Source organism: Bos grunniens, chromosome 3, assembly GCF_055505025.1.
Source record: "Bos grunniens cultivar Pamir isolate PY7600 chromosome 3, Bosgru_T2T1.0, whole genome shotgun sequence".
Classification (NCBI taxonomy): domain Eukaryota; kingdom Metazoa; phylum Chordata; class Mammalia; order Artiodactyla; family Bovidae; genus Bos; species Bos grunniens.
In genome coordinates, this window is record NC_141167.1 from 112,461,304 (window position 1) to 112,482,266 (window position 20,963).

Consider the following 20,963-nt stretch of genomic DNA (forward strand, 5'->3'; position numbering starts at 1 on the left):
GATCCTCCTCCACTTGAGCCTTGAGAAGTCTGCAGTCTTGGCCAACACCTTGATTGCAGCCTAATGAAAGCTAGTGAGCCAGAGGCTCTCAGCTAAGTCACACTGCAAACTGAGATAATCAATGTTTATTGTTTTAAACTACTGTTTTGGGTAACTAGCTATACAGTGATAAATAACTAAAACAGTTGCTTATCCTTAAGATCTATCAGTGTTAACAAGAACCTTGAACTCATTCCTTTCTCTTCTCTTTCACATCCCACATCAGTCCCCTTCAACAAATTATGTTGGTTCAACCTTTAAAATATATGCCAAATCTGACCACTGCTCAGCTGTTCACAGGCAGCACCTTGGTCCAAACCACATCTTTCACCTTTCTTATTCCCTAATGTATCTCAAGTGCTAGTGTGATGCTTGGTATATACCGTGGGTTCTCAAAAAATATCCCTTAAATATAAAATAAATATATGAGTAAAACCCCCAGACTTGAAGTAAATAATAAAACTCTAATGGCATTCAACCAACTACATTTACTATAGTATCTGCTCCAGGACCTTTTAAAACCCACTTTCCCCGTGATATTAGCTATTTTCCTACCAGTGTCTAGAGAAACTATATTTTCTGGCTGTCCCTCCATTTGGCTTTGAAGAAAGTCTTCTGAGCATGGTAGGAGCATGCGGTCTCTTCTGAAAAATGTGCAATGAAGGAAATCCCCTCACCACTATACATGAATAACTTGCCATAAAGAAAGTACTTCCTGAGGCCACCCCCCACCCCATGTGAGTTCTGGATACTTACTCTGCCCACAGTTCTTCAGGATCCGCACCCGCTCGGACACATCTCCCAGGTAAAGGGCATTCTGATAATGGCCACTCATGTCCTTTCGTATCTCAGCTGCACCAAGACAGTAAGAGGCACTCAGTTAGGTCTTCTCTCTCAAGTTCTCTCTTGCCTCTATTTGCCGTCTTCCTCCCCACAAAGACCCCTCTTCCCATCCTTAGTTTCTGGGGTCTTACCAATCTTCATCATCTTGCGAAGTTTCTCTAGGTTGCCAGTGATAAGGTACAAGAAGGAAAGTTTGTCAAAGTTTTTGGTGCGCTGATAACACATTTCCACAATCTGGTGGTTCCCCTGTAGTAAGGCCACCTCTCCCAGCTTTTCCCAGCAGTTCTTGTCATCTAGTGCTTTGGCTGCTTCCAGAGCAATCTAAAGAATCCCCAGGATTAGAGTTAACAAGTTGGAGGTTATTATGACTGAAAACCAGAGTCTGCAGACAAAATGTCCATCTCTAAATAAATCTTCCAAGCAACTCTTTATACTTCATTCCACCTAGCTTTGCTTTCAGTAATTCTACTGAAAATTCAATCAACAAATGGGATCCCTTAGGATCCATGGATCGAAGTATCAGATCACATTATCTTCCTCCTCAGAAATTTACAACAAAATCATCTTCTAGCAGTTGCTGATTTCATACAGTCAATTGTTGCTTAGCTATCATATTTCCTATCTGCCAGGTCTGACGAACAATGTGGCTCCTCAGAAGAAGTTATGGAAGAAGGAAGTTCAGAACTATTTCCACCAACTTAAAAATAATGTTTACAGACTCTACACCTCAACATTTAGTAAGTGTTCCTTCATCCAAGCAGCCAATCGGCAAATCAATGTCAAGGAAATAATGAGATTTTTCTAATTCTATCCTATCGTGCTTCTGTTGTAAAAGTTATTGAATTCAGACTAACTCAGAATGACAACAACAGTAGAAATGCTGTGGCAGAAGCAAAAATGGGCAAATAAGCAACAGGAAGATGGCTCAACAACTTAAAAAATCCTAAAATTCATTACATTGGCTGAAGAAGCAAGCCCAGGATAATGTCTTCCCAAGGCCACCGTAACCCCCTCGCCTCCTCTGCAACAATATGGGGCTTATAACCCTACTTCTCTCACCTCAATGTTTCCACACTCCAGTGCCAGACTAAAGCGAGTTTTTTCATCCTTGACGAAATGCAGTGCCACTTCAGGATATCCCTTCTTCTGAAGATAAGCAATGATAGACTGGCCTACAAGTTTCGCATTTCTCACCATGTGTAGCACCTAGACATTTGGGGTGGGGTAGGCAGGAAATAGAGATCATTTATAGGAAAAAAGGAGCACTGCCCCTCTCAATACTCCTAATATGCTTCCTCATTTCATACCTCGTCATATTTTCTGTTGATCAGGGCCAGTTTGAACTTGAACTCGGTGGGATCAATGGTGAGCACCCGAGGACGACACTCCCTGTCCAGGCAATATACATTGTTGCCCTTCACCCGCGTGACGTAGATAGGTAAATCCAGAGTTCGGATGATCCCGTAGTCCCTGAGAATAAGAGTTGAAGAGCACAATTTTCAGCAAATGCATGGGTAAATCCAGCCTATAAGGAAGTAAGACAAGTCTAGGACCTAATCTTTTATCTTCTCATTACCCCTTTCTCAAGTGCCATTTGAACAATGGTATAGATGTGAAGTGAGTCAAAAAACAGCAGAACTAAATGCCAGACTTATTTTATTCTCTTGTGTGAAGTGGGAAAAGGTGGGGCAGATGGTATGATTTCTCTTTATAAGCTAATACTCTACAGTCTAAGAGACACAGCTATCAGAACCAGACCTGAAAGTTAAAAATCTTAAGTTCTGATATATAATCACTAGCCCGCTGCTGCTACTGCTTAGTCACTTCAGTTGTGCCCAACTCTCTGATGCTAGGGACTGTAGCCTGTCAGGCTCCTCTGTCCATGGGATTCTCTAGGGAAGAGTACTGGATTGGGTTGGCATGCCCTCCTTCAGGGGATCTTCCAGACCCAGGGATTGAACCCGGGTCTCCTGCACTGCAGGCAGATTCTTTTACCGCTGAGCCACCAGGGAAGCACCACTAGACTACTATCAACAGCTAAATCCTTCCTTATAAGCTATAAGTGAAAGTAGAAGACAGGTACGTGTGAAGACTTCTGACATACAAAGAAATGATGCAAAGCATGTAACGTTTTAAACTAAACGAAAATTAAAAGTTTACAAATGAAAACTTATGACTATAGCTAACACAATACTTGAAGGATAATTTATAGTGTTAAGTACACACATATTAGAAGAATACTCAAAAATTAATGAGCTCTATATGTTTAATATTAGGAGAAAGACTAAAAATTAATAAGTATCCATCTCAAAGACTTTATTGTTCTTTTAAAAGTTAAAAAAGAATATACTTGGAAGGAAAAGAATAAAGCCAATAGTAGAAATTAAGAAATAGAAAACAAAAATACAATAGAGAAGTTCAAATTATTTGAAAATAGCTGAATAAACTAAAAATAAAGTGGAAAAGATTTGTGGACCTACTATGGCAACCCACTCCAACATTCTTGCCTGGAGAATTCCATGGACAGAGGAGCCTGGGGGCTATAGTCCCCAGAGTCACAAACAGTCAGACACAATTGAGAGACTAACACTTTCACTTTCTTCTACCAGATGTAAAGACTTACAAAACTATAACACTCAAGACAGTGCAGAATTCAATCGCAGATAGACAAAAGACCACAAGAAAACAGATCTTTGCATTTCTGTAAACGTGATTCATATATCACAAAGATGGCTCTGCAGAACTATGGGGAAAAGTTGGTATTTTTCAATACACGCTGCTGCTGCTGCTGCTAAGTCGATTCAATCATGTCCGACCCTTTGCGACCCCATAGACGGCAGCCCACCAGGCTCCCCCGTCCCTGGGATTCTCCAGGCAAGGACACTGGAGTGGGTTGCCATTTCCTTCTCCAATGCATGAAAGGGAAAAGTGAAAGTGAAGTCGCTCAGTCAGGTCCGACTCTTTGTGACCCCAAGGACGGCAGCCTACCAGGCTCCTCCGTCCATGGGATTTTCCAGGCAAGAGTACTGGAGTGGGGTGCCATTGCCTTCTCCCTGAGTGTCCTTATGAAAAAGTAAAGCTGAGCCCACTACACCTTATACCATATACAAAAATCAACTTCAGGTAGATTATAGACCTAGATGCAAAAGGCAAAACTATAAAGTTGTCATAGGAAAGGTAAAAGAATGTTCTTATGATCTTGGAGTCAATAAAGATTTCTTAACTAGGACACAAAACTTGATATCCATAAATGATAAGGTGCATAAACTCAACTACATTAAGAACTTCTGTTCATTAAAGGATCTCAAAAGAATAAAAAAATATGCAGCAGAATGGGAGGTGATATTAGTACTTGCAATACACTGCCGTCAAAAGGACTGATGTTCAGATAAATAAAGAACTCCTATAATAAAAGAACAAGGATAACTTATTTAAATGAAAGATAAAAGCCTTGAACAAAATTCATAAGAAAGGAAATACTGATGGATGGCTAAATAAAAAAAGTTGTCTAATCTCCTTGGGAATCAGATAATAGCAACGTAAAATTACAAAATACATCCCATATCTGCCAGTCAAAAATGAGTCTGACAAAGGCAAGTGCCCGCCAGGGTGACAAGCAAGGAAACTTTTATACAATGCTGGGGGGGCATGCAAATTGCTAAAACCACTCTTTCACATTAGTGAGCAAATGTGAAGATAAGCGTGTTCTACGAACCAGCAATTCTGCTCACGGGAAACGCCCTAGAGCAATATATGTGCATATGAACCAGAGTACATATAAGAATGTTTAAAAGAACATTGTTCCTAATAGCCAAAACCTAGAAATCGCCCAACTATTGGTCTAGTATAGAACTGATAAACTGTGCTATATTCATATAAGAGAGTATTATACAACAATGAAAACAAATAAATTAGAGCTATAACATGGATGAATCTTACAAACAATATATTGAGCAAAACAAGCAAAATATAAAATATATTCAGCATGACTTAATTAATATGAAGTTCAAAAGCAGGCAAAATTAAATCATTATTTTATTGATAAAATAATGGTGGTAAAATTGCAAAGAAAAGCAAGGAAGAAATTATCATAAAAGTCAGAATAACGTTTTCTTTGTGTGGTGAAGAGAGAGAGTTGTGATCAATAGGGACCACATGGCAAAGGGAAATGTTCTATTTCTTAACTCGGGTGGCAGTTAACACAGATGTTCATTATATAACTGTTTGCTATTTCATATATTTATAACCTATATAATTTCCTATATTTGTGTCATATTTCACACAATTTTAAAACAGCTGAAAAAAGAATGTTCTGATGCCTCCAGCACATATATGCCAAACAATGCTTTTCCATAAAGACAGTTCAAGGAGGACTTCAGTATGTCTCTTGAGACAGGATAGTGATTTTCAGAAGCCACTTTCTCCCATTCTGTATTTCAGATAATTAACTTACCCAGTGGTGACAGCATATTTGATGTGGTTGCTTGTGGTATAGATAAATACCCCACTCTCATCCCAGGCCCCACTCTTGACACGAATGTTCTCATGAATGTTACATAGAGCCTCCAGTTTGCGGTTACAGATCACAATGGCTGTAAGAGGCATAGGACATGAGTGCTCTGCTGGACAGGGTGAGTGAAGTAGGCTGGCAGGGACGGGGAGGGAGGGGCTGGTCTCAAATCAGGGTGGATATAATCAAGACTTACCATGTTTGGCCAGTAGTGCTACATGGGACATGTCTGCTGACCAGATAACATATTTCACCTTGGAAATCTTCACAGATGCCAGAGTCCTGGGATAGAGAGAAGGGCAAACATGAGTGGGTCTGATCCCCTTGTTCCAGGTTATGACTTACCGCCTCTTCATCTTCAAATTAATGTAAACCCTAATTTCTCTCTTTTTTTTTTTTAGCATTTAATTAATTTTTTAACACCAAAAACATTTTGTACTATGGTATACCTGATTGACAATGTTGTGGCAGTTTCAAGTGAATGGCAAAGGGACTCAGCCATATATACATATGTATCCATTCTCCCCCTAATTTCTTAACACCAAATAAGCATTTTTGTATTACAGTTCGGTGACAAATATTTTGGCTCACACTGTACACTTCCACCTTCCTCAACTCCCTGACCCTCATTCCCATGTGTTATTAGGAACTTGTGTATGTCTATTTTCACCACTGCACCATAAGCTCTGTTAAGTACAGGAACTATGCCATTCATTCCTGTGATCCTATTCTAAGTCCCAAGAGCAATCTTTGTTCAGATAAATGCTCTGAAAACAAATTAACAAGCCCCTTGTAACGCTTGTTGTGTGTGTGTGTACAGGATGGAGGGTGATCACAGAGGGAAGAAACTGATGAGAAAGAGCCTTGGAATTATAGCACAAAAATTGGCCAAGCCACAAGTCAAACTCACTTGGGGAAAAAAGCTCCCACTAAAGATTTCCACCCTCCCCCACTATAAACCTGTCTGCTTAGGGATATCTGACATGTTACCGCTTCTGCTGTACATCAAAGAGCGTGATGGATTCTGCATCTCGAAGCAGGAGGTTGCCTGTGCCAGCATAAAAAATCTCATCGCAGTTAGGCACCTGTACCTTTTTGGTGATCTCATTCTTTAGATTCTTGATCAGAAGCTGAAATGAGTATAAAAGGTGGGGTTAAGAGGAATACATGTAAGACGACGACAGGTGACAATGTCCCTTAGCAATTATTCCTCAGCTTTGATAAACCATTTGTTTTCTTTTTCTGGCTGTCCAGGTCAATCACCACTACATGTAGACCACTCTAGCTAAGATCCTCTTGATAGGGTCTTAATAGCCCTTCTTTTTTCTTCAATTGAAATATCCTAAGTCTAACTAAAATCTGAATTCCTTAATCAACCAGAGAGAGAACAGAGCACTTCTGGGGCTTAAATTTTTGTTAAATATTTTCTTGAGAGAGCTTTGCTTAACTCTTTTAGAATCCATTATATTTTAAATACCAATGGATGTAGTAGGATAAGGCAGAGGATCTACTCCTTATCCAGCTCACCTATTTGGGGCGGGGGGGTGGGGCAGGGGGACAGGCCCAAGCTGCACGGCTTGCGGGATCTTAGTTCTCTGACCAGGGACTGAACTCTGGCCCCGGCAGTAAAAGCACTAAGTCCTAACCACTGGGACTTACCAGCTCACCTATTTCAAATTTGATGTTTCTTTGGCCCCTGTGTTATCAAGAGTGAGTTTAGCTTGGTTCTTAAGCCCAGAGCCACAGTGATCCTCCACCCAATCAAATCAATTTTAAGGCCTTTTTTTCCCCAAGGGGTGTGGGGTAGAACTAAGGAGAAAGAGGGTTTCCCTGGTGGCTCAGACGGTAAAGAATCTGCCTGCAGTACAGAAGACCTGGGTTCAATCCCTGGGTCGGGAAGATCCCCTGGAGAAGGGAAAGGTTACCTACTCCTACTTCTTCTTGCTTGGAGAATCCCATGGACAGAGATGCCTGGCAGGCTGCAGTGCGTGGGGTCGCAAAGGGGACTAACGCTTTGTTGTGTCCGTGGGGACACAACCAAGGGACTAACACTTTCACTTTTTTTAGGAGAAAGAAGCCAATACACAGGAAAACAGCTGCCCAAGGGAGAATAAGAGAAAAATCATGCTCTTCATTTTGCAATACAGAGGTCAATGCCACCACACTCCCCAAATTAATTTCCCTTTTTAGTCTTAACTCACCGAATGCATCCGATCTAGGACAGCAAACCGATTTCGAGCAACCCAAACAGCTGTCAGGCCTGAGGATCGTTTCCCTTCAGGAGCTAAGAAGAACAAAACCAAAGGGCAGGAGCATGTGGTAAGCTACTGGCAGGTGACACAGTCAGGTGCCATGAAGCTGCCAGTCTTGCTGGCTGCCATGCTGGCTTTGCCAGTTCAGCTGCTTCCTAACTAATTCAGCCATAACCTGAGGCTATTGTCAGGGACTTTTCCCCACCAGTCCCCTCCAAACTCCAACCTCTACCCCTGCCAAGCCTCTTTTCTCTAGGCCAAGTGATTTGAGCCAACACCATATACTGGCAGAGAAGGACCACCCATCTTGGGAGACAGCACACTCCATCAAGTTAACGAGCAGGGCCTCTCTGGCCAAGCTGTGGCACAAAGCAAGCAGCCTGTGAGTATCTTGGACCTCCTGTCTCAACAAGCTAGAGGAGAGACACAGCTCTCTCTCCAGGACCCAGCTGCTCTGCTGCTTTTAACATGCAAATACAGACCTCCTAGTAGAGCAGGGTGGGGCACAGAGTTCCTAACTAAATCCAGGCAGTTCTATGCTGGGCAGAATTTTGCACCAAGTTGTTGCTCCATTAATGTCAATCAATCATTCTTAATACCCGGAAGAAAGTTACAAAATGCTTCTCAGTTTCCAAGTATTTCACTGACTAATTAGAATTCTAAATAGGCACTCCACCCTCTGGGAAACTTCAAAGGGGATACACAGAAGGATGCACTAAATACTCTTATCTATCAGTATCAGCAGGACGCTGGACAATACACACTGGCCAGCCTTGCCAGGCCACCCCTTGACAACCAGAGGTCTCAGGCAATTTTAACAAAATTAATTATTATCACAACCAACAGTCCCATTTTCCAGGGGCTGGAGAACCACATTATTCCAGCTTTTGCTCTTTCTCTTCCTCTGTGTTCCCTATCATTGGACTCTATCTTTATTCCTTTAATAATTATCATCTCCCTCATAAAATGGAAAGGAGAAAATAAAAGTGGTTATAAGAGAAAGCAAAAATATTTTAGACTCTATTAACTGTAAACAGATGGGGAAAGGAAGCAAGGGGATGGATAAGCAGGGACTAGATAAAAAAAATTGGTCAGAAATGGCTCAACTGATTAATTTATAAGGGAGACTTTTCATTTATGGATACCAAAGACATATAGGTTTTCTCTTCTCACCATGACCACACTTACAGAACAGTGATCATATTAGCAGCAATAATGACACAGGAGCACCCACAATAGGGCAGAACTAGCAAAGTATCTCTCAGACTCTGTTGATGGGGTCTAAAATATCATGGAAGTATGCTGTTAAGAGTAGGGACCTGAGGTACAAGCCTCTGACCTACAAATCAGCTGGAGGAAGTACACTAAAGGAGACTCCAATCTATTCTGAGAATGTTTTGTCAGCAAGTGCTAATGGTAAGGACATTAACAAGGGATGGTGGTGATGGAAGAGGTAGGCAGGGTCTCAGCTGGATCCTGGGATCCCTGGTGGGGTGTGGGGCTGTTAACAGCCTCATCGTTTTGACATGCAAAAGAAAGCAAATCGGATCTGGATATGGATGGGAGAGCATAAATCCCTAGTCCCAGGATGAGACATTGCAAGATTGGAACCACATTTTTAAATAAATGAAACTACCAGGGTGAAAGTCATATCAGCTGACAATAAACTAGGATAACATGCTGTGCTGAAAGAGAAAACGGAGAGTGTCTAATAACCAAATTATAAAATATATATATCTAGCTGGAGTAATAAAATGGAGGAGGAACATGAATATTTCACACCATGGTCGCCTCTGATGCAATTGGCAGCAGCACCTGCCAACGACATGAGTGATGTGGCCATGGCCTGGGGATGGAATGAAAAACTTGAAGAGAAGAGATGATTCGGGTGAGGAGAGCTAGGAGCAGAGCTGGGAACACAAAGAGAATGCCTACCATCAGGATTCTGGGAGTCAGCATCCTTGGGGATGGTATACAAGTCATAGGTACTATTTTCTAAATTGCTGGCTCTCTGTAGAGGAATGGGAGAAATTAAATTGTTAGTAGGAGTCCCCAAGACACCAGTTTACTCTGACATAGAAAACAGTATCATTACACAGATAGCAATCTGAAACTATACTCTTCACACTCTTCACTCAGAGGACATTTGGATGCTTCTACAGCTAAAAATTATAGGGCTCTTTGCCAGAGAACTCAGCATTCACATAAGTTTTGTTGCTGTTGTTGGAGTCGCTAAGTCATGTCCAATTCTTCGCAACTTTTCCTTTTATCTTCCAAAGACATAATTTCTGAATGAAAGCAAGGACTGCTCTCTATTCCACAAATTAACAGATTAAGAAACCAATATTCCAATGCCCCACCTGAGTAAACTCATCAACTTAAAGTCTGTTTGAAGGAAAAAAAAAAGACATTAAAGAAAATTGCCAGGAGGAAAATATGGGACAGTTAAGATATTGAAAAAGGACTGGGATCAGAAACTAGAAGTCCTATTGGGAAAAATAAGTTTTCATTCTTCTGATTTGGCAACCAGGGCAATAAAATTAGGATGTTGTTTCCTTTTTTAAAAAATTGTATGGCAAGAAATGAGGCCCCAAGATAACAATAACGAAAGGAATGCCTCTCAAAATCAGCTCTACTATTTTCACCCAAATAGAGAGATCAAGATAAGCATCTCCTTTGCATAGGATACAGTCCCAAACATACTTTCAAATTACTTTTAGTGATTTGGGTGATTTGACTTGATGCTCCATTAAGTTTAGAAGTTGTCAGCCTTATGACAGATATAAGTACACAAACCCTGAACATGAGAACAGAAGTCTACCTGGTTTGAGCCTTTGTTTACTATTTCAGCTGTCTCAAAATGACCATTAAATAGTTTCTAAGAAGCCATCAGAGATCCTCTACGGGTATGAAACAGACCTATGGGAAATGAGGAAATGCCAGGAGGTTTACTTACTGTACACAGTAGGACTGCGTTTTCTGCTGGATTGTACGACATACTGAACACTGGAAACTTGGAACCACTAGAGATATGTATACCAAGAAAAGAGAAATTTAGGAAAGAGATATAATGAAAACAGGAAAAAAGGAATTACTCCTGTACTTCCTTCTTATTTAATCTTTACACATATACTTATCACTTTTATAATCAAGAATAAAAAATTAATGAATAATGCATCTATTTCTTCCTTCCTTTAAGACTTAGGGACTCCCCTATTTCAGCTTTGAGTGAAGTGTTTTTAAAAAGCTCACCTAGTACAAGTCTACTTATTCAACAGAAGGTATGGTGAGCACTCACTGTAGTGAGTGAGACTGGTTCTTCCTGGGTACAAATTCCTACACATAATTGCAGTGGACACCACAGAGTAACATGATGTGATTTGCTTCGGGCTAGTTTCTCCTGTCCCTTGGAGTATTAACATAAACCCATCTTTTTATTGTAGTAATGCTGGAGGGTGACTGTCAAACCCTTATGCCAAAGCTTGCTACCATGAATGTTTCAGCATGCTAATACAGCTGGCTTTCCAAGAGGATAGCTCCTTTTCCCAGGCACCCCAGAGGTTATTGTATCTTCAGAGTTAAGAGTTTCCAGAGACATATATTCTGGTTTAGAGTTGTGTGCATTTTGCTGAAAAGCAAAGAAAGAGTTATAGAAAAGAAATGCCAAATAAAGGCAAACAGGTCTGTCACCAAGTTGGGCTACTCTCAACCAGGAAACTTTCTCCAGTTTTCAAGACACCTGCCAAATTGGCTGTATGATTTCCTTTCCTCAGGATCTCTAACATTCTTAACAGGGGCACTCCCATTCGTCTCATGACCTTGCCCAACATGCTCCTGGGGATTCTATCTGTGACAGGAGATGAGATCCAAAATGTTGTTAAAAGAACAAGAGTCCAGTTTGCAGGTACTGTATCATGGTAACAGATGAGACAATTTGGAGGGAAGAAATTAGTCTAATTTACCTCCGCAACTGCATCACAGCTACATCTTTGGAGCTGTTGAAATCCAACTGACGTAAGAATCGGTCCTTGACATAATGGAGCATATTGCCATGAACAGCATAGGCTGGCCGTTCTCGTTCCAGTTTAAATACAATCATGCCACCATCATGGCCTGGGCCACAGGGAAAGGGAGGAAGAATTAGTTGCAGGTAAGAAAGAAAACTGGAAACAGCAGATACATGAAGATAATGACTGTGTATGTATGCTACAAACAAAGTTAAGACATTTAAATGCAATCTTTATTTGTCTGAATGCCCACAATTCTTGGAATCTTTATTCAAGTGAACACCTGTAAATCCTTCCCCAATACTCACTCTATCATACTGGCACATTAGACAAGTCCTCCTTCGTGTTCTAACAGCCCGTACAAACCTCCATCATAGCACTTATCTTGCACTGTAATTGTTTAGGTATATCACCCCCACTATACACTGAGCTCCCTGAAAGCATAAATTACAATAATTTCCATCATTCCCCAGTCACTATCATATAATAAACATAAAAGGTATGTGCTGAATAAATGAATATTAGTTTAAAAAGACTTCCTGATTCTGTTTTTTAAAAATGTTTCACTTTTCTCTACCAGCATTATCCATCCTTCAGAAAAACTTTCAGTCTTTGTCCTCCAAGTGTGCACTCCACACATAAACCAGATCATGTCACTCCCCTACCCAATACCTTCCAATGGCTTTCCATTTATTCAGGATAAAATCTTAAATTCGAATGGCCTACAAGGCAAAGTCCATTCTGCTTTGGTCTTACCTTCTATTACTTCACCTATTATTGGCCACTGTGATGTTCGTCAACATGTTAAACATCTCTCACATCATGGTCTTTGTATTTGCTGTTCCTATTGTCAATGCATATGTGATTCCTCTTCACTTTTTCAAAGCGGCAGTCCCACACTCTTCCCTCTCTATCCCACCTACTTTTGCTTAACTCTCCTTTAAAGCAGTTTTCACCATACAATGTTTCACATATTCATTGTTTTATGGGTCTATTTCCCTTCACTACAAACAAAAATTCCAGGGCCTCAGGCACAGCGCTCCCCAGGGACTGCCCCAGGCCCATTTCCAGCCCCAGCCACCCCACCAAGATGCCACCGGCCCACACTCCCCAGGGCCTACGCCTGCCCATGTGCACTCCAGCTCCAGCCAGCCTGCCAAAGCACCAGGTGCAGTCTACACAGGAGATGCTCTCACACAAGGCCACTCTGTGAAGACCAGGAGAGGTAGCTGTTTTGCTTAAATCCACAGAAACAAATGCCAAAAGTCATTCAAAATGAAGAGACAAGATGTTCCATACAAAACAACCCCAGAAAAAACCCTAATGAAAGAGGTAAGTAATTCACCTGCTAAAGAGTTCAAAGAAGCAATCATAATAATGCCCACCAAACTTGAGAGAAGAACGGAAGAACTCAGTGATAACTTCAACAAAGAAAATATAAGAAAACCAATCACAAGTGAAGAATACAATAACTGAAAAATTATGCTAGAGAGAATCAACAAATTAGATGAAATAGAAGAACAGATATGCGATCTGTAAGACAGAAGAGTGGAAATCAATCGGAACAGCAAAAAAAATTTTTTTAAGTGAGGAGACTTAAGGGACTTCTGGGACAACATCAAACATATTAACTTTTGCATTATAGGATTCCCAAAGGAGAGAAAGGAACAGAAAATTTATTTGAATAATAATGACTGAAAATTTCCCTAACCTGCAGAAATATATATCAAGGACCAGGAAGCAGAGATTCCCAAATAAGATGAACCCAAAGAGATCTTCACCATGACGTATTTTAATTAAAATGGCAAGAGTTAAAGAGAGAATCTCAAAGGCTGCAAGAGAAAAACAATCACATACAAGAAAAATCCTGTAAGACTATCAGCTGATTTTACAGGCCAAAAAGAAATGGCACGATACATTTAAAGGAAAAGACATACTACTTATCCAGCAAAGCTATCATTCAGAATTGGAGAGTTTCTCAGACGAGCGAAACCTTAACAGAATTCATCACAACTAAAGCAGCCTTGTAAGAAATGTCAAGGCCTCCTTTAAGCAGAAAAGGCCACAACTAGGAACAAGAAAATACATGAAAGGAAAAATCTCACTAGTAAAAGCAAACACATAGTAAAAGCAGTGGATCAACCACTTAAAAAGCTAATATGAAGGTTAAAGACAGGGAGAACAGATGACCCTTAAACAATACAGGTTTTAACTGCACTGGCTCACTTATATGCAGTTCTCTTTCACCAAGTATGTATGATAATACTACATAATCCATGGTTGGTTGAATCTTCAAATATGGAACAACACATCCAGAGATTCAACTTTAAACTTATACACAGGTTTTAGATTGCACAGACGGTCAGTGCCCCCAGTTTCCACACTGTTAAATGGTCAGGTGTAGTACAATCAACTATAATAAATAGATAAGGGAGGGCCTTCCCTGTGTGGTCCAGTGGTTAAGAATCTGCCTTCTACTGCAGGGGATGTGGGTTCAATCCCTGGTCAGAGAGCTAAGATCCCACATGCAGGGTGTGAGATCTAAGCCCCCAAGCCACAACTACTGAACCTGAATATCACAAGTAGAGAGAAGCCTGCACACTGCAACGAAAGATCCTGTGTGCTGCAACTAAGTCCCAACACAGCAATAAATAAATAAAAATTTAAAAAAAATAGTTAAGGGATACACAAAATAAAAATATGACATCAAAAACAAATGAGGTGTGTGTTAAAAATGGAGCGCTTCTAGAATCTCTTTGAACTTAAGTGACTATCAGCTTAAAATAGACATATATATACAGTTCAATATATATGAACCTTATGATAACAACAAACAATGGACAGACAAAAAATAAAGAGAAAATCCACATGTACTAACACTAAAGGAATCCATCAAACTGCAAGGGAAGAAACCAAGAGAACAAGACAGAAACAGAGAAGAACTACAAAAACAACCAGAAAAAAATCAGCATAATGTCAATAAGCACATGCCATGCTGTGCTCTGCTAAGTCACTTCAGTCGTGTCTAACTCTTTGCGATACTATGGCCTATAGCTCTCCAGTCTCCTCCTCTGTCCATGACATTCTCCAGGCAACTGGAGTGGACTGCTATGCCCTCCTCCAATAAGCAAATGGTTATCAATAATTATTTTAAATGTAAATGGACTGAATGTGTCAACCAAAAGACTTAGGGTGGCTGAATGGATTAAAAAAAAAAATGAGATCTATCTATATGCTGCCTACAAGAGACTCACTTTAGATTTAAAGACACACAGACTGAAAGTGAAGGAATGGAAAAAGATATTTCATGCAAATGTAAGAGAAAAGAAAATTGGGACATTTCTTATATTAGACAAAATAGATTTCAAAACAAAGATCATATCAAAAGACAAAGGGCATTACATAATGATAAAGGGGTCAATCCAACAAGAGGATATAATATTCGCAAACATTTAACCACACAACACAGGAAAACCTAAATATATAAAGCAAACATTAATAGAAATAAAGGGAGAAACTGACATAAAGGGAGAAACTGACAACACAATAATAGTAAAGGACATTATATTCTACCAATATCAATGAACAGGTCACATACAGACAGAAAATCAATAGGGAAACACTGATCTTAAATGACACATTCCCAGACAGAATTAATAGAGAACATTCCATCCAAAAGCAACAGAATATATTCTTTTCCATCTGGGAGTTGGTGATGGACAGGGAAGCCTGGCATGCTGCAGTCCACGGGGTTGCAAAGAGTCGGACATGACTAAGCGACTGAACTGAACATTTTTTTCAAGTGCACACTGAACATTCTCCAGGACAGATCACAAGCTAGGCCACAAAACAAGGCTCAATACATTTAAGACTGAAATAATTTCAAGTGACTTATTCAACCATAAAAGTATGAATCTAGAAATCAACTAGAAGAAGAAATCTAGATAAAACACAAACACATAGAGACTAAACTATAAGCTACAAACAACAGGTAGGTCAACAAAAATAACAAAGAAGAAATAAATACCTGGAAAAAGATGAAAATGGAAACAAAATCTATAGGACACAGCAAAAGCGGCTCTAAGAGGAAGTTCACAGTGAAAGAGGTTTATTTCCAAGAAACGAGAAAAATCTCAAGCAATCTAAATATATTAAAAAACCCAGAAAATGAAGAATGAGCAAAGGTCAGTGAGTATGAAGAAGAAACGATAAAGATTAGAGCAGAAATAAATAGAAACCAAAAAAAAAGGAAGGAAAAAAATTAAGAATTGGCTCTCTGAAAGATAAAATCTACAAACTCTTAGCCAGACTCATCACAAAAAAAGAAAGCCCAAATAAAATTAGAAAGAGGAAAAATTACAACTGATACCACAGAAATACAAAGGATTATAAGAGAATACCACAATGATATGCCAACAAATTAGACAACCTAGAAAAAAAAGGATAAATTCCTAGAAACATACAATCTTCCAAGACTGAGTCATGTAGAAACAGAAAACCTGAATAGACCAAATACTACTAACAAAATTGAATCAGTAATCCACAAACTCCCCAAAAACAAAAGTCCAGGTCCAGATGATTTCACTGGTAAATTCTACCAACATTGAGAGTTAATACCTATCCTTCTCAAATTATTCCAAAGACTGAAGTGGAAAGAACACTTCCTAACTCATTTAATGAGTAAAACATTGCTTTGATACTAAAAAGCTGACAAAGACCATAAGAAGCCAAAAACAGGCCAATATCCTTGATGAGCATAGATGCAAAAATCCTTAACAAAATATTAACAAACCAAATACAATATATTAAATTATTATAACTCAAAAAGTTCCATAAACTAAGGGACATTGTTTTATACACTGCTAGAATACCAGCACCCAGACTAGGGCTGATACTCAGTATGCATCTGCTAAATTGATGAGTAACACTCAGCTTCTAGCTCCTCAGCCTGAGAACCTCAAGTGTCCGGTATTAGTCTCTAAGTCTCCTAATCAAAAAGGAACTAAGGAACTAATCAAGAAGAATGGGCTGTAGGAGAATTCCCTGGCAGTCCAGTAGTTAGGACCCAGTGCTTTCACTGCCAAGGGCCCAGGTTCAATCCCTGGTCAGGAAACTAAGATTCCACAAGCCACATGGTGTGCCCACCCCCTCACCCCCCACCCCGCAAAAAAAAAAAAAGAGAGAATGGGCTTCATTATTAAATGAATTTTGGAGGAAAAAGAACACTGTGCCAAGAAGATATAGGGGGGAAAAGGAGAAAAGCTTCAACTACATGGCTCTTAGACTTTTACTTTGCCTTGTCATCCTACTATATACTTACTGGAGACAAAGTTAATGGAGAATCACTCTCAAGTCTTAAAAACTGAACCAAAGGGAAAAAGAGAAGAAATGGCCCTTACCTGCTGCAAAGAGGTTAAGGTTAGGGTGGGCAGCTAAGACCCAGAAACGATCATGGTCCCTGCGGAATGTCTGAACTCCAGTGCTAGGAAAGCAAAAGGTATACAAAGAAAAATATTAATTTCCAAGAAAACTTCAGCCTATCACATACAAGAGTATTGAGCTGTAGGCCAACACACTGATAAAAAGTAAACCAAGTACAGTGAAGGGACACATTTTAAATAAAGACAGCCACAAATTCTACCAAAGAACAGAAAGAGGACTTTAAACCGACTCTATTGCTTTGGTATTAAGACTTCCCCACTCATCATAATTTTCTACCATACTGTTTTCATTTAATATTCCTTATTTCTGTAGCTACAGAAGAAACTGCTTAAATATAAAGCAGAAAAAGAACACAAGCAGAAATTTCTATTTGATGGAAAATCTGTAAATGATGGCTAATCTCTGGGTCCCTTTGAAAGGTTGTTGTTGAATCACACAAAGACACCAGGATTTTTGGCCCCCGGAGGAGAAGAATTCAATCTGGGGCCAGAAACGAGGCTTGATTGCTCAGAGCTTTTGTGTAATAAAGTTTTAATAAAGTATATAGGAGATAGAGAAAGCTTTTGACATAGGCATCAGAAGGGGGCAGAAAGAGTACCCCCCTGTTAGTCTTCAGCTGGATGTTATAACACTAGCAGTCTGTTAATAAAAGAAAGGAATGTCTTAAAACTCAGAATCGCACCAGGCCCCTCACCCATAAGATGCATTTTGGGATAATCTTGGCACCAAATGGTTCATCCTAGGCCATAAAATGATTAACTTGAATCTTGTAGAAGGACAGGTTACCATACAGATAGTTTCATTTACACAGATTAGGGCAACAATATCTGAGTATAACATACTGGTTTGTCAAGTAGGTTCTGAGCTATTAGGCAGGACCAACTTGAAGACAGAGTTTGGGGTCAATGTATAGTATATTAGCATAACTTAAGACAAACACTTCCATAAAAAATGCATTGGTTATCTCAAGGTTTGGGAATAGTTAACTTCAGGTGAAACCAGGTGTCATTATGGCAACACAGTATTTTAAGAGAAATCTCCTTTTAAATTTGCATAGAGAAGGAAAAAAATATCGCTAGTTTGTTTCCTCCTGTAGCTTAAGAGAGATAAAAATGTCTGACACTTGCAGGCTATTTGCTCTGTTTGGAGACCCCTGGCCTTCCTGCCTGTTACCCTCTCACCTTCAAGTTTTCATAAAATATAATTTGATTTTTCTATATGCAGAGGATGATAAGAAACAAAAATTATTAATCTGATTTTTTAAAAGAACAGAGTAAAAGAGAGAAAGGGGCTTTCTCCTGGGTTTGGTCACACACCACTGTAACCCCCTTACCGCTTAGACATGTCCCAGACTCGGATACTCTTGTCCTCAGAATTGCTGAGGATCAACTCTTGACGAGGGTGGAAGACAGCACAAGATACATTGTTGTAATGGCCTCGGCAGGTATCAACTTCCCATGCTTTTGATTCTGAAAGACAAAAAAGAATTAGGTCACCACAATTCCCTACTACTATAAGTTTGGGATTTTGAATTATGACATCCTTTAAACAAATGCTGCTGTTGCTAAGTCACTTCAGTCGTGTCCGACTCTGTGCGACCCCATAGACGGCAGCCCACCAGGCTCCCCCATCCCTGGGATTCTCCAGGCAAGAACACTGGAGTGGGTTGCCATTTCCTTCTCCAAGGCATGAAAGTGAAAAGTGAAAGTGAAGTCGCTCAGTCGTGTCCGACTCTTAGCGACCCCATGGACTGCAGCCTACCAGGCTCCTCCATCCGTGGGATTTTCCAGGCAAGAGTACTGGAGTGGGGTGCCAACCAAATGCTAGATACTACAAAATCTTAAGTAGTATCCCACTTCTTTCTAATAGGTCAATTTCCTTCATTTATGACTCTGAATCTAAGTATTTCTTTATTTCATAAAGAAGATGAACTATAGCACCTCTTCTCTGTCATTCTTCATCTCCTTACCCTGCCTTGTCACTAGCTGCCATTATAAAAGCTTCATACGGCAGGAATTTTATCTGGTTTAGTCATCACTGTATCTTCAGAGCCTTGAACAATGGTTAATACAAAGTAGGTACTCAATAAATAGCTGTTGGATAAATGGAATTCTTTATTAAAATTACGTTCATACTCCTCCAAATCAGGATACCATCAAATGAAAAAAAGGGAATAGAGCAACTGTCATGTTCCCAGGATAAGCCTAACAACCTAAGGTAGAAAAATGGGTCACTAAATCCAGAACACCTGACTTTTTCAGCTTGCTGGTCAGCAGCCAATATTTTAGGTATGATAACACTGTTACCTCACTCACCATTCATACGCCAGATCTTCACTTGACGGTCATCTGCCCCAGATACAATGAGTGGCATAGTAGGGTGAAATGCAGCCCAGTTAACTCCACGATCATGACCCTGTACCAAAAAAAAAGTGGTTTGCAAAACCAAAAAAAGTGATTCTTCATATCCATTACTCAAAGCAATGGACCAGTGGACCATGCTCATGGTCATAAAAAATGTCTCTGATTTTCACTCCATGTGAAAAAGACTCAAGGGACCGCTGCTGTAAGATTTGACCATGAGTCACTAACTACATCAGTCTATCCAATAGTATTCCCAAACTCTCATGGGAATTCCCAAATCCCTTCTCCTCTAAATTCAGCTTCATTTGCATTTGGGATATACTGTCTTGCTTTGTTTCTGGCCAATTATATTGTATTTCTCCAACCAGCTATTAGCATCTCAAAAATAAAGACCAATTTAATAACTTAATGAAGAAATTCTCAAAGTGTGGTCAAGAAACTCTATCCCCAAGAACTTTTTAGGAAACCCCAGCAATGTTAAAAATTACTTTCATAATACTACTAAAATGCTATATACCCTTTTCACTCTTATTCTCCCGTGAGTATAGAGTTTTACAGAGGTTACATGACATGTAATGATGTCATTGCTTTGATGGCTAATAGACTATATCCTTATATATCTCATATTTTTAAAAGTTCTTGGTTTCAATTTCAAATATGGTAAAAACTGACAGATATAATGCACATAAAAACTCTCTGGGGTCCTCAATAAGTTTTAAGAGTATAAAAAGGTTCTCAGACCAAAAAGTTTAAGAACTGCTGATTTTAAGATATCTTTTATAAGATATCTTATAAACCTATTTATAAGTTTATACTCTGTATCTGAATCACAGATAAAGTAGTGTCAAATTAGCAGTATTTTTGAGGTACCATACTGTGGTGAAAAACACCTGGGTTCTGGAGTCAGACAGACACAAATTCAAAATTCAAAAATTCAAAATTCAGTTCTTCAATTTACTAGACACGTGTGTGTGTGTGTGTGAGTCACTCAGTTGTGTCCGACTCTTTGCAACCCCATGGACTGTAGCCTGCCAGGTTCCTCTGTCCATGAAATTCTCCAGGCAAGAATACTTGAATGGGTTGCCATTTCCTTCTTCAAGACACAAGTAGATTTTAGTAAATAACTTACTTTCTCTAAACCTCAAATTTTTCATCTGCAAAAGGCAGTTAATAGTATCTCTACCTGCAGACAGCTGTAAAGATTAGATACTTTAAAAAATCTAGTTTCTTTCCCTTATGCCTTTCTATTTTCCCACCATGCAAACAAGTTACTTACACATGGCTGGTTCTCAATAACTTTGATTAACTATCCTCCCCTTTCCCCAGAGGCTTCACAATGGACTCTGCTTTGGGATGGTGATGGAGCCTATGCCAGCTTTCTCCCTCTCTCCCCAGTGGGTTTAAAAGGTAACATGATTCTCGCTCAGGTAGCACTTAAACTTCAATTGCCTACTGGCTCACCTACCATTCTATTTTCAGTGCCTCAAATGGCACCTGGCACTCAATA

The 20,963-nt window shown here is 39.7% G+C and overlaps 1 protein-coding gene across 2 annotated transcripts in view; it reads right to left on the reverse strand.

The window, feature by feature from the left end:
* Positions 1-20,963, reverse strand: part of COPA (coat protein complex I subunit alpha) — a 44,000-nt gene that overhangs the window by 7,290 nt on the left and 15,747 nt on the right. The window contains exons 8-21 of one of the 2 annotated variants that reach the window (XM_086393563.1): positions 19,409-19,508; positions 18,427-18,562; positions 17,051-17,133; positions 11,607-11,757; positions 10,601-10,667; positions 9,580-9,655; positions 7,594-7,676; positions 6,383-6,522; positions 5,589-5,674; positions 5,336-5,474; positions 2,190-2,352; positions 1,942-2,088; positions 1,014-1,203; positions 796-891 (exon numbers count right to left, since the gene is read on the reverse strand). In XM_086393563.1, coding sequence (XP_086249689.1) covers positions 796-891; positions 1,014-1,203; positions 1,942-2,088; positions 2,190-2,352; positions 5,336-5,474; positions 5,589-5,674; positions 6,383-6,522; positions 7,594-7,676; positions 9,580-9,655; positions 10,601-10,667; positions 11,607-11,757; positions 17,051-17,133; positions 18,427-18,562; positions 19,409-19,508 — 1,657 coding nt within the window. Of the gene's footprint in view, positions 1-795; positions 892-1,013; positions 1,204-1,941; positions 2,089-2,189; positions 2,353-5,335; positions 5,502-5,588; positions 5,675-6,382; positions 6,523-7,593; positions 7,677-9,579; positions 9,656-10,600; positions 10,668-11,606; positions 11,758-17,050; positions 17,134-18,426; positions 18,563-19,408; positions 19,509-20,963 lie in introns of both variants that reach the window. The other variant, XM_086393562.1, reaches the window with a different exon arrangement.